This window comes from Notothenia rossii (genome assembly GCF_949606895.1).
Source record: "Notothenia rossii genome assembly, chromosome: 1".
Lineage (NCBI taxonomy): Eukaryota > Metazoa > Chordata > Actinopteri > Perciformes > Nototheniidae > Notothenia > Notothenia rossii.
The window spans coordinates 67,978,830-67,994,733 of NC_136912.1; the positions used below are offsets into that span (position 1 = coordinate 67,978,830).

The 15,904-nt window shown below is 39.5% G+C and overlaps 1 protein-coding gene across 2 annotated transcripts in view; it reads right to left on the minus strand.

Moving 5' to 3' along the window:
- The window catches only part of pik3r3b (phosphoinositide-3-kinase, regulatory subunit 3b (gamma)), a 276,953-nt gene that overhangs the window by 215,456 nt on the left and 45,593 nt on the right, over positions 1-15,904 (minus strand). The window contains exons 3-4 of one of the 2 annotated variants that reach the window (XM_079667834.1): positions 11,707-11,781; positions 8,569-8,646 (exon numbers count right to left, since the gene is read on the minus strand). The exons of the other annotated variant lie outside the window; for it this stretch is intronic. Of the exons in view, the coding sequence (XP_079523960.1) occupies positions 8,569-8,646; positions 11,707-11,781 (153 nt within the window). The remainder of the gene's footprint in view (positions 1-8,568; positions 8,647-11,706; positions 11,782-15,904) is intronic. 2 annotated transcript variants of the gene reach the window in all.

A 15,904-nucleotide genomic window follows, 5' to 3' on the forward strand; every position in this document is an offset into this window, starting at 1 on the left:
TTGTCTTGAAGGCATAAAGTCTTTTAACCAAATCAGCGATAGACTTTTCGCGCCCCTGCAGTTCGCAATTCAAAGTGTTCAAGTGTCCAAAAATGTCACACAGAAAGTAAACATCTGCCATAAACTGTTCATCTAACATGCGCTCCAAGAGGTTTGTAGCTCGTTTGTGCTTACTCGTGCGAAGGAAAGACACAATCTCCTGGCGGAGTCAACAGAAACGATCCAGGACCTTTCCTTTGCTGAGCCATCGGACATCGTTATGGACGAGTAAGTCCGTGTGTTCAGCAAACGTGTCAGCAAGCAGCTGACGGAACAGTAGGTGTTGTAGGCTGGAGGTTGAGCGAATGAAATTCACAATGTTCATGACAGTGTCCATGGTGTTTTTCAAATCACCACTGAGCTTTGCACACAACACAGATTGATGAATAATACAGTGTAAATACTGCATGTGTGGGGCTATGGCAGATAGACGTGCCACCAGCCCCTGCACTCTGCCGATCATAGCTGGAGCGCCATCAGTGACCAACAGGCACACTTTTTTTAAATCCAGTTGACGTTCGTTAAAAAACGAGACTATCTTTTGAAAGATAACCTCACCTGTAGTGTGTCCCTCCAACGGAATAAGCCCCAGAAGTTCTTCCCTAAAGCGAACTCCATAGAAAAACCTCACATAGACGCACAGCTAGGCCATGTCAGTACAGTCAGTTGATTCGTCCACAGCGATTGATATAAACTCTGCTTTTCGAAGGTTTTCCAAAAGCTTCCCCGACACATCCTTTGCAAGTAGTTCCAATCTGCGAAGTGTTGTTGTGTCTGAGAGAGGTACTTTTTTAATGGCTGAAGTGACGCTGTCTTTTACTTTTTGGTCAATAACCACTTCATCAATGACAGCAAGCATGCATTCTTTAACGGTCTCCGCGTCAGTAAAGGGCCTCTTCTGTCTGGCTAGTGTCCAGGCTACTCGCAGGGATGCTATCGTAGCTCACTCTTGTTCCGTGCAAAAGCGACTAAAAGCCGTGATTTGAATTGTAGTGTCGCTTTACGTTGTATTCTTTCATCAGGGATATACTTTCGTTGCACAATAAACACACCGGTTTATTACTTGTTGCGGCTGGTAAAGTAAATACATATTTGTCAGTCCATTCATTCTGGAATTGGCGATTTTCCGAATCAACTTTACGTTTCTTGGGCTTGGAGAGAGACATCTTGAAGCTGTTACTCGCTGTTACTCGCTGGCCCGCGAACCTAATGTGTAACGTGAGTTTGACTGAGCCAATGACTAGTGCGGGTTTTTCTTTTTTTTTATGAACAGAGCGCGGCAGGCAAAATAACGGATTCAAAATAATTCAAATGAATGGAAAAACCAGCGTTTTCGCCGCATCGTCGGATTCACTGTGATCAGACATTAGTTTTATTTATGCTATTACACATAGGCTATGCCATTTCGATTTGCAGGCAACCTCTTGTGGGCCAGAAAAAAGTTCTGAAGGGCCTGATTCGGCCCTTGGGCCGCTAGTTGAATAGGCCTGCTGTATGAGAAACCAATGTGAGTTTGGAAAATTGCACAATATAAATCTATACTAGTAGACCTCAACAATGGAATTATGATCAGTGGAAATGGCCATGACATGGGACCTTTAAGGCTTTAAAACACTAAGCCATGGTGGTAGGTGACCGTCACTGACCGATGACATGCAGTGTTGGGACTAACACGTTACAAAGTAACGCGTTACTGTAACGCAACTACTTTTTGCGGTAACTAATAGCGTTACTAGTTACCTATTCCCATTAAGTAACGCCGTTATAGTTACTGTGATTTAAATGGGTGCGTTACTGCGTTACATTATGTGATGGTACGGATGGAACTGAACCGAATCTCCCTGCGGATGTACTTAAAGGCGAATACAGCGATGTCCTCTCACAGTACCATGGAAAAGTGAAAGTAACCAGAGAGGAGTGATGTTTGGTTAACGCGGGGTAACATTTCAGGGTAAGCCAATCAGAGACAGAGTTTGGCGGGTCTTGCCTTATGGGGAAAATACACACACGAACACACACTTGCTATTGCTAACACACACACACACGGCAACGCTCAACACCAGCACACACACACACAATGGCAGATGCAAGTATCAGCGAGAGCAGCAGCGCATTTGCAACTTGGAAATATAACCACTATTTTCAATTTGTGGGGATAAAGGACGCAAAACATATTACGGTCAAATGTAAACTGTGTGCAGGACAGAAAGCATTGGCCAATTGATTGTTGAGGCTACAATAAAGATGCCTGTCAAAATATCTAAACATATCTTTTGTGTTTTATTGTTCCACTACATTTCATAATGATAATTGCTACAATGATGGGGAGTTGTCTTTTATTTTACTGTGCCACAGAACACAAAAACTTGTATTTTTATTGTTATTATGTTTAAAGTAAAGTAAAGTAACTTGTTACTAGTTACTTTTATAATTTAGTAACTAATAAAGTAACTAGTTACTTTTTGAGAGTAATAACTATAACTATTACAAGTTACTTTTTAAAAGTAACTTGCCCAACACTGATGACATGTCATTTAAAAGAGAGGGCTTTCCTATTGGCTGTTCTACAGATGCAGATGTGTGTCCAATCAGATGGTGTAAGCCTAAATCTACAGAGCAATATCCTCCTTTTCAGAAAAGGAGAGAAAATGTTTCCAATAGTTTTACAGCTTACAATAGCCAAGACTAATGGCTGTGGTTATCTCAAGGCAGCCTCAAAGGTAAGCAGAAGGCTAAGCTATTAGCAAATGTATCTGAAACCTTTCATCGATATTGAAACACGCTAAAGTCTGAAATCATAGAATGTCACGACAAAGGGCTTTACAGGCCAACAAGTTTGCAAAGAAATCTTGAGGTAGTATTCATAGAATAGCCCGTATTTAAAGACATTGAAATTAATGACTAGTACCCTTGAAGGACTGAGAACACACTGTGAAAGGGGTTAAAGTTCCTAAGATGAAACCATGAGCAAAACCCATAAACCGGACAACACCATACGTGCCAACTATCATTGAGAATGTAGCCTTGCCCTAAAGCAGGGGTGGGCAACCACCGGCCCCCGGGCCGTATAAGGCCCGCGAGGCCATTTGGTGCGGCCCTCGAGGTAATTTATAAGCACACGCAAAAAAGAAAAAGGTTAAAGAAATCTAGACCGCAAAAAAAATAAAAAAGGAAGTGCCTGTTTTTCCTGGCCAAGGTCAGGGTCCTTGAACACAACACGAGCCTTACGTGTCATCACGTGGTATATGTCTCGTCTGACAGGGGTGCAGTTCTGACGGAGAGCATCAGAACGTCGCTTCAGCACTTCCAAAAATTGCAGTACCCATAAGGAGCCGTACACATGCCGCAGTTTTTTCGTGGATGTGTCTTTGTAAGCCCAGTGGCGATCTGTTCATCTGTCATACTGATCATACAGTCAATAACTTTGTTGTTATTAGCATCTGGTTAGCTAGCTATGCTAATGAATATAAGAAGCTTTTTCTCCAACAAGTGAGTTTAAGGCACATCTTTATATGATCATTATAGTTATAAAAAAAACAAGAGAATAAAGTAAACAGGTATAAAATACTATATGACATTAAATAAAAGTTGTTATTAATAAACAAGAACACAGTTTGAGAGGAGTGATTTGTAAAATATCCATAAAGAAAAAAAAATCTGCTTACAGTTCTGTTTCATATGGATGTTGAGAGATGTATCCATAGATCTCCTAATTTTGCTCTCAAAGTGCACCAGATTGATGCTTTTAACTAAAAAAAAATATTCCCGGGGGAGCATGCCCCTGGACCCCCCTGGAGGAGGTTAGGTGCCCCCCCCACTTAAATCATGTCCTTATGGATAGGAAACTAAATACATTTGCACATATCTTGAGTCCATATACTTTCTGTTTTGGTGGTCATGCCACACCGCACACGTGAATGCATGCACGAGTCATGGTAAGATATCTGGATTAAGAGGTTGCTTTTTCTTTGCACAGCATGAAAGAAAGCCGAAATGAATGGGCTGTGATTTTAGTATTTTTAAGCAGAGGTCAATCATTTGTACGGAACTCGGAGGATGTTGAAAAAATTGAAATGGCCCTTGAGAAGAAAAAGGTTCCCCACCCCTGCCCTAAAGCATACCCTGCCTCATTGTCAATTGATGTATTGGACCACCAGGCAAACAATGAACATTATGCTGCAATCAAGACAGACCTTGAACTAGTTATTTAGGCTTTGCATCCATTGGGAAAATGTTCCAAATATAAAGTGGGAGGTTCAAGTGAGAAGCCTATGAGACATAAACATTCAAATTAAATGTTTTCTTTGTGTGTGTTCACGTAACATCACAGCCACATATCAGCACAAATCAGCACATGGGCTACCTTCTTCATATATATTCCATAGGATCTGTCCATGTTGATAAGACAACTTACTGTACATAAAGCCGCTGTGACTGCGGCTTCATTTCTATGCGTTTTCCACTATAACGTGCGTAGGATTTCTCTCATGCAGCCCCCTTTCTGTCTCAACGTATATGTTGCTGTGCGTGTCAAGCCTGCATGCTAAATTCCTCTGAGTGCCCACATGTCAGCTCCTTTCAGTCAATTACTTTGAGTATGTGCATGTCTTTGGCCCCACGCTGACCTCCCACCACTACCCAAGGAGGCCAGGTGCATGTGCGTGAAGTGTTCTAAACTAAATCTATTGTGCTCAAATGCTGTATTGAATTTGCAGATTTGTTGATGCTTTGTGAATGACAATGGATGTGCACAGAGAAACATATCTGTCATATCACGTCATTTACCTTTAGTCTGGGACATATGATCCCAGTCTTCTGAATAAAACATTTAGAGGGAAATGCACTTTTCCATTCAACTTTTGGCTGATTTCCATATTTCATATTACTGAGCCAGGAGCCCAAAGTATGTTTTCCCTAGATAGAGCTCGAACTGAAACCTACGAATTTCAGGGCAAATGTTATTGTATTATTTCATTTCAATACATTGACATGGATTTCCTTCCATGTGCTCATCATTTTAGATCTTTTAGGACTATGACAGATGGCAGTAGCTCAGTTCGGAAAGGAAGGTTGAAGGCTCAAGTCCCCTAACGGACCAAGTTTATGTATGGAATGGTATTTTTTGCCAGTTCCCCTTCTGGTTACTGAACAAGGCCCAGGACCCCCACACTGCTCCCTGGGTTATGTGAAGTAACTGCCCACTTCTCCTAAGACTAGCATAGGTTCAATCGATGTAATAATGTAACTTAAAGGTCCCCTATTGTACTGTTTTTCATCAATATATTTAGGTCTCAGTTATATACAAAACATGTCTCTGAAGTATTTGGCTGGAAATACCAGACAGATCATGCATTGTAGCATCCCATAAACCCGTCTGTTTCCAAAGTGCTGATTCTCTGTCTGTTACTTTAGATGAAAATAAGGAGCCCCTCCCCATGCCCCTCTGAGAGATATTTGGTTAAAAATAACACAATGGTGCTCTAGGAGGAGATTCAGCTGATAAGGTGGGCGAGTGTTACCTTGGTTGGTTATTGGCTAATGGCTACACAAGCCAACAAATCGTTGTGACATCATAAAGTTGCCAAAATGATCAGCTCATTTTCAGCAAGGTTTTTATATAAATGGATCAGGACAAAAAGTGAGCAAATCTTTTTTCCTGAAACTACATGTTTATGTATAAAAGACGTGAAAAAGTGGATTTTGCATATTAGGTGACCTTTAATGTATGTGTGACTATATAAAATATTTTAATTGAACCCTCCATTTCCATTTCATCTTACATGGTTTGTGCAATTTAATATTATCCAAACAGTGTCTGAAGTGCTACCTCTTTAGCAACCTCATTATTACTGGTTTCACCCAGTATTTCAGGTATGATAGTTACTTGAAGTAACTACTGTTTTGTATCTTTTACGGCTGACTGCTCAATAAAGCCTGTTGACCATCTGCTTGAAATTGTGCCAATCCAAACCAGCTTTGTTATTTATGTGTAATCCTCCGTCTACTAACATATTAAAAAATGCAGATTAAAGACTGGGTTCCATGGGACTATGGGCCATAAAAAGCAATAATAACAAAAACATTTTAACTTATTTCATCAAGGAAGATCATTAAATATGTAATCACTTTCATCTGAAAAAGAAAAAAATATAACTATTATTGTTTCTTTTTTTTTTGTTAGAGGTCATTTGCATATTGTGAAAAACATTTTCGTCAGGTTCCTTCAAAATGACATAGCCCTTCTACCCTGAGAGTGTGCCCTACTTTAAATTAGGACGCAGAGCAAACTCCATGGATAGTTCCATCTGAATTTGGTGTGTTCACCTAAAGTCTTTTCAAAATGACTAATTGATACAGAAAACAATGAGTAGGAACAACTGACATGACATATTAATAAGAAATTGGAAGTATATAATGTAGCACCTTTGACATATGACATAAAACTATAGGGGCTGGGTGTGCAGGCACTGCATTTGATAATGTAAAGGTTGAACAAAATGATATCCAAAGAAAGTGACACTAAACTGGATAACAGATCCTTATAAGTGACTTTGGTAATTAGTTTACCCGAGTCAGGCCTTTACCTTCCATAAACAAGGACATTATTTAAACAAATACATGACTTAGTGACCTAGTTTGTTAAGGGTATGCTGACTTATGGTTGCAAGTCTTCAAACATGGGACTTATACGAAACAACTTTTTGTGGCACTTTCAGAACTAACTATTTGTGTTTTGTTTATTTAGGATGTTGTGAAAGCTGTCAGTCAAACCCAAATAATCAAACTTGCCGAGCAAAAACTGTCCAATGAATAAATGTCCTGTCAGTACATGCTTATGTAGTTTGATTATAATAAAGTGACAAATGACATACATGAATGACTAAGGTCCATGGATTTGTCACAGGAATAAATAAGACTAATGATTCTAATAGGATATGTGAGTGATTAAGTATTAATAGGATCAAAGGTCTATGTGCAAGTCTCACCAAACAGGTAGGGATGAATGAAATAGCAGTAGCAGTAGCATCATACTGTAGAACATGTTTTCGGCCTTCCACCCTCTCTCCCTTCTTCTCTCCTCCTGTGAGTGGAGTCGGGATTTAGATTTTGTGAGTTCCCCACCTCTCTCCCAAAATAAAATACGGAGCCAGAGCACTCCCTGGTGGTGCCAAACCTGAATTTCAACAACTCAAACTTGGATAACTTTTTTTCGGCTGAGTGAGTCCGTCTCCGTTCAGCATCAGCGGCCTGATAAGACCCGGGACAGTCCCAGCAGGAGTTTGCTTTGGTTTGGATACAAAATGGAAAGCAGGAGGATGTGAGATCTAGGGGAATTGGAAGTTGATGTTGGGCCACTTGTTGCTTCCACAGTGTGTTTGTGATCCAAGCAGAGAATCACATAAAAAACACATGGGTTCCCTAAAGTTTTCTTTCTTACTTTAAGTTTCATATCAGATATGGATTGGTAGACTTGCTAGGTCATCTATTGGTTAAAATAAAGGCTTTCTATCACTCATACATGTTATGTACAGTACATGTCCGTTGTGGCTCTACTCAAATATGACAGTAACAGATACTACAAAAGCACCTGCATGATATTTGACACATAGCTATAGCTATCAAGTTATAATGATGTTATAATGAAGAAAATTGTTCTCTGTTCTCTTACAGGCTGCATTAGTGATTGATTTAAGTTAAAATGAATGACAATATAATAAGGCAAGAATATGGTGATGCGATAAGTGTCATTATAAAAACTTTTTGATTTAATATATTGCAATTCTGTATATTTTTTCAAATCTGATTTTGGAAAAACTGTCATTGTGTTCCTCCTTTTTGTGTTATCAGAACAGAACAATCTGCAATTGCTTTTATCACAGCCCCTGACTTTACAAGAACCGATTCTTAGGTTCAAAGTTGATGCCAAAGTTTGCAAACTGTGAAAGTAAAATAACTTTTTACAGTGGGCTATGCAACTGCAACAATGCCCTTTAGCTCCTTTTGAGCCATAAACTAAGAGTGTCCCGTCCTCCAGAGGTCGATAGAAAATATAGTTGGGACACAGTGAACTCACTATAGAAACATCAAAGGATCACACCCTACTTTTTTCCTGGGAATGCTACATTGTAAACAACAGATCAATGTTGAAATTGGTAGAAAAAGAGCTAGTGAAGTTATCTGTTAGCTGCTGCTTAAAGAACATTCCATAGAGTTGCATTTAAGTTTGAAGCTAGGCAGACAACATGACAACACTCCAATCCTAGCCTCTCCATTGGCATATTTTGGAATTGATTTAGATTTTACTGATCACTCCCAAGCATGTTTTGGTTTGGCCACAAGCTACATAAGCGTACAACATGCTGGGTATTCATACTGTTGGCAGCTAACAAATATTGAATGTAAGTTTGGTGGAGAGTGTGCATTTGATTAATCTAGTTCATTGTGTGGACTGACACCATTTATATATGCTCACAACATAGGGATTAATTGATTGACCACAGCGGGGGTAATGATTTTGGGGTTAGGTACCTGAGTCCAAAGCCTGCCGCAGCTCTGCAGGTCCACTGGTGGCTGGAGGAGCTCGATACAGAGAATCACTGTTCAATCCTGCAGATAAAAACAGGTAGAAGAAGAGGAAGCAAGTCATCAGTCAGCCTGAAAACATGTGTTTACTACAGCTAACTTGTAAAGTTGGGCTGAATATTACAGTGAAATACGTTAAATGTTTTTCCAACAGTGAAATAAGGATGGTTGTCCACCTTATGCAGGAGTTATGATGTTGATAAATTAGCTTAGCATAAAGACAAGTAGCAGGATGCAATTGTTACTCTATGGTTTAAAAACACACACACAAACACTTTTTAAGCAGATGGAACAACTTGTCTATATTTGTTGTCCAGTTTATAGGTAAATTGTTACAAAGATGTAAAAATTACAGTTTGAGTCAATATTGATAATAGTCGGTGCCACAACAATGTGCAGGGAAGTAAAACGGTTTGGTACCATCATTTAAATTTTTTTTAAAAAGAAAGTGCTACACATAAGTACGGAGCCCTGGAGGGTTCATTGAGAGAAAAATAAATAAAACGTGGCCACGTTTTACTTTCTCGTTCGCACTAGTTAATAAAGCGTGCGCAAGAGTTAATAAAGCGTGCGCACGAGTTAATAAAGCGTGGCCTCGTTTTATTTAAATTGAGGGATTCCTGCCCGTGACTCACAGTATCTGTTGCCCACAGCTGTTTTATAGAAGGAAAACCTGATTCACTTTATGAAATCTCTGCGGCACCAGTGGCCTGTACTACGAAGCAGGATTTGCTATTTACACTATTCATTCATGAAGTATGACGCTGCGCTGTCAGCACGCGTCTCCATGTTTGTGATTGGTCAAATGTTGCTAACCCCGTCCCTTTCAGGTGAACGTGCTCTCAGCCGGTCAGAGAAACCCTGGTTGATTTACTGAGTTGATAACCAGCTTCTTAGGACCGCTTATCGACATCGCGTTTGTTAGTGTTAGTTAAGCCGGGTAAATCAAACATATCCAGGGTCTGTTGAACTGGCTTCGTCGTACAGGGCACTGGAGGCAGTAACGTGTAACTCAGCAGAATCTGAGAAGAGCAGCACCAGCTGCAAAGAGCTGTGCCTTTTACTGTTTACTTCTCTGTGTTTCCCTTCATTAGAACAGCTGAATAGAGATTGAGGCTGCTACGTTTAACCACACACACCTCTACACACATCAAACTACCAGAGTATTCCCCCTCGTTTTATGAATGAGATGTCCTGTCACCGGGGCGCATGATGTGTGATGTCACATCATGATGTGTGATGATACGTACCATGGTACAAACCATGGTACAATCTGTCAAAAATACCATGGTACATGTACCGGGTGTAGCGGGTCACATATTATAGGGCCATATCTATACAAAACATGTCCCTGAAGTGTTTTGCTCAAAATACCAAACAGATGACCCATTGTAGCCATGCCTCACACCCCTCTATTTCAGCCCTGGCACAAAAGTTCTGATTCTGGGTCTGTAGCTTTAAATCTAACCGAGCAGCTGCTGGCCACGCCCCTTTGGAGCGCAGGCAAGCAGTGAGCTCTGTAAGTGGGCGATACCACAAAATCTGGATTCGATCCGATACCAAGTATTTCAGGGCCAGTATCGCCGATACCGATATCGATACTTTTTTAAATGAAAAGCGTCTTATGTACTTTCATATAGGGGAGAGCTGCATGACATGATTTTTGAGCTGAAATCATCATAAATAGACTAAACCTGAATTCATTTTCATGAATAAAGACAGGACAGTTTTTATAGACAAATAAACGTTTTACTTTTGAAAATTTAAAGTGCAAACAGGAAAAATAACAATACAAAGTCGCCAGAGTAGCGAACTGTCTTCTTGCACACATCACAGTTCGCTAAGTTTGAATTGCCAGTTGTGAAATTGCTCCACACAACGCTCCTCTTTCTCTCAGCCATCATGCGCGTGTGTGTGTTGCACTCGCGAGTCGCTGGCTGCTGCTGTCCTGCCCTGCTGGCTGCTGTCAGTCAGCTTGATAATCGGCGTTCAGGCAGGGAGCGCGGAAAAAAAAGTATAAAAGTATCGATCCTATTGGCTCTAGTATCGATATTTTGAAACGTAACGTAATATCGGAAGTATCGATATTTTGGGATCGATCCGCCCACCCCTACTGTCAAGAGAAGAGTGTCAGCAGAAACTCAGCTAAACGCTGCCCTGATTAAACGCAATATTGTTTTCCAAACCACATCAAGGATTATGTCTGAAACAGTATGGAGCTCAAACGCTTTCTCTCTCGCGGGTTTACCACAAGGTGAGTACCTTTTCATATCCTGCTTCTTTACACATATTCTCTCCAGTACAGCGTTAGCTCTGAGTGTTAGCGATGCTTGCTAATGTAAACAGAAACCATATTACTTCCAAAGCACGTTGCGCATTGTTTCTGATAGCACATAACTTGACATATTCTTTCTTCAGGGTTTACTGCTAGAACAGTGCCATTGTATGTGCTATAGATATATGACAACTTTACTCTAAGTCTCTCCTGAGGACATCCTGCTGAATACACAGACAGACAGCTGCAGGAGGGGATTCAGCTAGCCAACTGTATATGGGGGGATGTTGCCAGGAGTTCACTGTAAAGCCAGCCCACATTTTAGCATTGTCGTCATGACCGCAGTAAATCTGGATCAGCTCCGTTGAACCCGATTTTTTAAAAGTGTGGGTAAGTAGGAAAAGAGAGAGGGTTGTACTTTCGGACAAATATGTATGTATAAAAGACATCAAAAAGTGCATCTTGCATAATAATTGACCTTTAAGATAAATCTGATTAATACAAATCCAAATGTGCATGAGGTGCTATATGCCGAAATATGTTTTCAAGTGCTGCAAAGGTGTTCTGATATACAAATACATACATATATATATATATATACAAATTCTAGAGATTAAAGATTTATTTTATTTTATATATAATTTTTTTTTCTATGGTAATGGATCAAATGATACCAAATATATCCCTTCAATTTCGTGAATCATAATGAAATTGGAATAACATTTGCAAACAGTGCAGGCTTAAACACATGCATTTCCCCAGAAATGTTTAAATAGTTTGTGTCTGTGTTTCTGTTTGTATTTTCTCACCATGTTTCTCGATGGCATCAATGAGTCTCCAAACAACCACAGGGGCCAGTTCAGAGAGAGGCTCCGCCTCCACGCCTGAGGGAGAGGGAATAATGAAATTAGCATGTTATTGTTTATTCAAAAGAAATTGCTCTTTAGCACAATACCTTGCCAGGGACGCATATTAACAGTTTACAGACTCAGCGACCATTAAGTAGAGATACAGACAGGTTGTTATTGTAAATATTAAATTGGATTCATACAGCTTTACATTAGCACAATATCAACTTTCTCCTGTTCTGTCTCCTGCATGAAGCCTTTATATCAAGCTTCCTTAATTATGTTGTATCATCAACAAAGTCAATCATGTGAAGAACTGAAGAAACTGTGTTTAGCAGAAAAATCTAAGATTTATTTTTTTATTTTTTTTGGCAAAAAGTTTAAATGATTTACACATCATCATAATATCCGTTGATTTAATTTAAGTTCTCTGTTTCAGACACATAGATTTGACATACTTAGAAGTGATGTAATTATCATAATATGCATATCCTACAGTATATAATATATTGTTATCATTCTTTGGCAGAAATGGTAGAGAATGATGGGATGTATGTTATGATTCTGTTTAGTTTTTGTTTTGTTGTGTGCTCTTTTTGTGTTTTTTCCTGTCTCCCCCCCCTCCCTTCTCTGTTTTTCTCTGCAGGGCTGTGTGTGACAGGGAGTTGGCTGGCCCCTCCCAGTAGCAGACGAGGCACACCTGTTTCCACTCACCTCTTCGCCTGTGGATATAAAAGCCCGGTCCTCATGACACTTCCCTGCCAGATAATTCCTTTGTGTTTCGACCCTCCGTTGTGTCTCGCTGCTCTCCTCGTCCCTATGATCTGTTGCTTGGATTTTTTGCCTCCTCTCCCTGACGTCTCTGTGCCAGCCAGCTTCCTGCCTCCACTACCGTTTTTCTGTTCCTCTGCTTTAATAAAGCTTCTTGTTTTTGACCATCTCTCTCTAGTCTTTTGCTTTGCAGTCCAATATTCTCTAGGCCTTAACAATGTATTTCATATGTCTAAACTAATAGAGATAATCATCTTTAAACTGCTTAGACAACAACCTGTTTTTTTCATGCCACCATCCTAATTGAATAGATAGAGAAAAAATGATAGGGAAAAAGAATGATGTTTTAATAATTTACATTAAAACAACAACCACGGCTCCCGCTACAATTTTCTTTCTCTCAACACCCCCTACTGATTATTATTTCATGATGTACAGTAAACTCAGACATACAATATTAATGTGCCTGTGCAAAAACATCTTAATTTTCAAACAAAATGTTTCGGACAAAAAATAATCACTGTATGTGTTGTTTTACCAATTTTTATGCACTTACAATATTAATGTTAAAGAATTCTGGGATTTGGGAAATAAACGTTTTTGTTTTCTTACTATGTAATGAGTACTGTCTCTGAAAATCATCAGAGAATATGAAAAAATGAATAATAATAACTCAATTATCTCAGCCGGTTATACCACGAGCAATACCATCGGTAAAGTGTACTATAGCTCAATGCAGCTCAATTCACCAGCAACACACAAAAACACACAGCTGCCCCAATAACCAACACACACCCACACACACTACTTCCTGAAAAACCAACAACTGTCCATGAAAATAATCAGATATCCGCATACATTTCAATATTGTGCATGTGCTGCCTGCCAGCAGCTAATCCGCTGGAGTGGATGTGAAAAGGTTAAACAACATGTGGGATTTGATTACATCCCACAGGCTGCACAAGCAGCTGTCATAACATCCACTATTGGGAATCAATTAGTCACAACACAGACAGAATTTCCCCAATTAAAAATTACTTTACAAAGTGCTCAGTTATATGCAGGATGTATTGTGGTGGAGGAGAACCCATTAGGTGGAGGTATGAAGATACCAAGTTCCACTTTCACTAACACACTTTCACATGGAGCTCATGATATTGTGATTTTCTTATAGAAAGTTAAGGACACAGGGTGACTGGCATTGAAGCGAATTGAGTTCTTAATACATTATTGCCAAATAAGTTCAATTAAATCCTTGTTTTCTCATCAGAAATGTGTAGTTATTTGGGCTCCTACGTTATATTTAGTGGTGAGAACCAACAACTGAAAGAAAACATAACTCTTGGGCAACACAAATTAAAAAGATATTCAGCATTTAGGCCTTTTTACAGCCGGCGGAAGACATAAACAACACAAAACTTGAAATGCTCACCTGTGAATATTTGGCGTTAAAAGTTACTATTCACATACAGGCAGCTATGCAAATGTATGGCAGTTGAAACACTTAAAATGTGCGCTTGGCTTAAACATAATTTTATACTTTATTGAGCTTTTGGAGTGAATTTGGCTTTGGTAAACATAGGTAGTTTGTATATCTCAGACTTTTATTTTGCAACGTTAAAAAAGAAGGATAGATCTGGTAATCAACGTTGTTGTCAAAGTTGAAATAATACATTTTTCCATCTCTCTGTGTATTTGTTTCATAGTTCTTTTGTAAAAAATAGTAGGCCAGATTTCTTACCCTACACTGAGTTTTGATGTGTTCATTCTGCACAATTGAATAATTGATGCCTTTTATTATCGTGCTAAAGCTCGTAAGACCACCTTGTTTTGGAAAGAAAATCATTCCTTTTTTAAGACGTAACATTAGCATGCTGTATTTGGTCATCAATCAGACCAAAAAAAGAGCACCTAACTTCCCTTTTATCAAACATACAACATAAGTGGATCATGAAAACATCTCATGAAGTCAACACAACCTGAAACAAGTGGGATAGTAAAGAACAGAAGCATAGATAGAACGGTACATTGTCTGCAAAAAACATATAAACGCACATATGATTATGACAATGCTAACATCTTGAATAAAAGTTGGTAATGAAAGGACAAGTATGAATGAATAAAGTCCAGAAGTTAATTGAGTTAACGGCTCAGTAGATAATGGTTGCATTATGTTTCATTCCATTGCCCTATTTCTATCAGTGCAAAAACAGAGCCATTTAATGAACTAATTCAATGTTTCTTTGTAGGGAATGCCATTTAGCTACAATGAGAATGAAACTCAACTCTCAACACATTCAACTTAGAATTATTTTCATCATTATTTTCCTTTTACATCCCTTATTTCTTCTATAACTCTTTTTTCTTTATCCATTCCTTCTTAACTATTTTTGTTCCCTGTTGTAAATGTTATCCCTTCTCACTTCCTTCTGCTCATTTGCTCTTCCTCAGCTTTGCTTCCAGCTCAGCTAATCCCCCGCTGTTTTGTTGTGCCATTGATAGTTGTGTCATATCACAACACACACACACACACACACACACACACACACACACACACACACACACACACACACACACACACACACACACACACACACACACACACACACACACACACACACACACACACACACACACACACACACACACACAGTCACACCGAGTTAAATGACATTTGTTCTTTGACGCTCACACACACCACACACTCGCATAAACGCTAGCCAAAAAACGCAGTTATCCATTGTTGAAGCAAAAAACAACAAACACATATCTGGTGTGTTTACAGGTGTCCAAACATGTATCTGTTTCTGCTGCTGCACTGATTGCCTTTCGTATAGTTTCAGGTGTGTGTGCGTTTGTGTGTGTGAGAACAATGAAAAGCGGCAGAGGAATTTCCGGAGATATAGGTCGTTAAATGTACAGTGCTTCCATTAACGTCACTGTCACAGCCCATCACACAGGCAATATCTCACCCCGAGGAGAGGAAGGAGGAGAGGAGAAGAGAGGAGAGAGAAGGAAGCGGGAGAGGATAATTGAGAAGAGGAAGACAAAAGAAGGACAATAGAGGATATGGAGAGGAGGGCAAAGGGGATATGTGAAGAAGGAAAATAGACAAAGTAGGGGACAATCAAAAGAGGAAGAGAAAAATAAGGACGATGTTGAACAAAAGACAAAAATGGAAAGAGTGGGACATAAAAGAAGAAGAAATGGGAGGGCAAAAGCAAAAAGGAGGAAATAATAGAACAAATGGAAAAGAGAAAGAAGGGGACAATGAAAGAGACAAAGCATATAAAACGGAAATAATGGGGGAGAAGAGGGCATAGTAGGACAAAGGAAGACTAGAACATAGAGAAAAGAAAGGAAGAGGGGGGCAACAAGCAGATAGGAG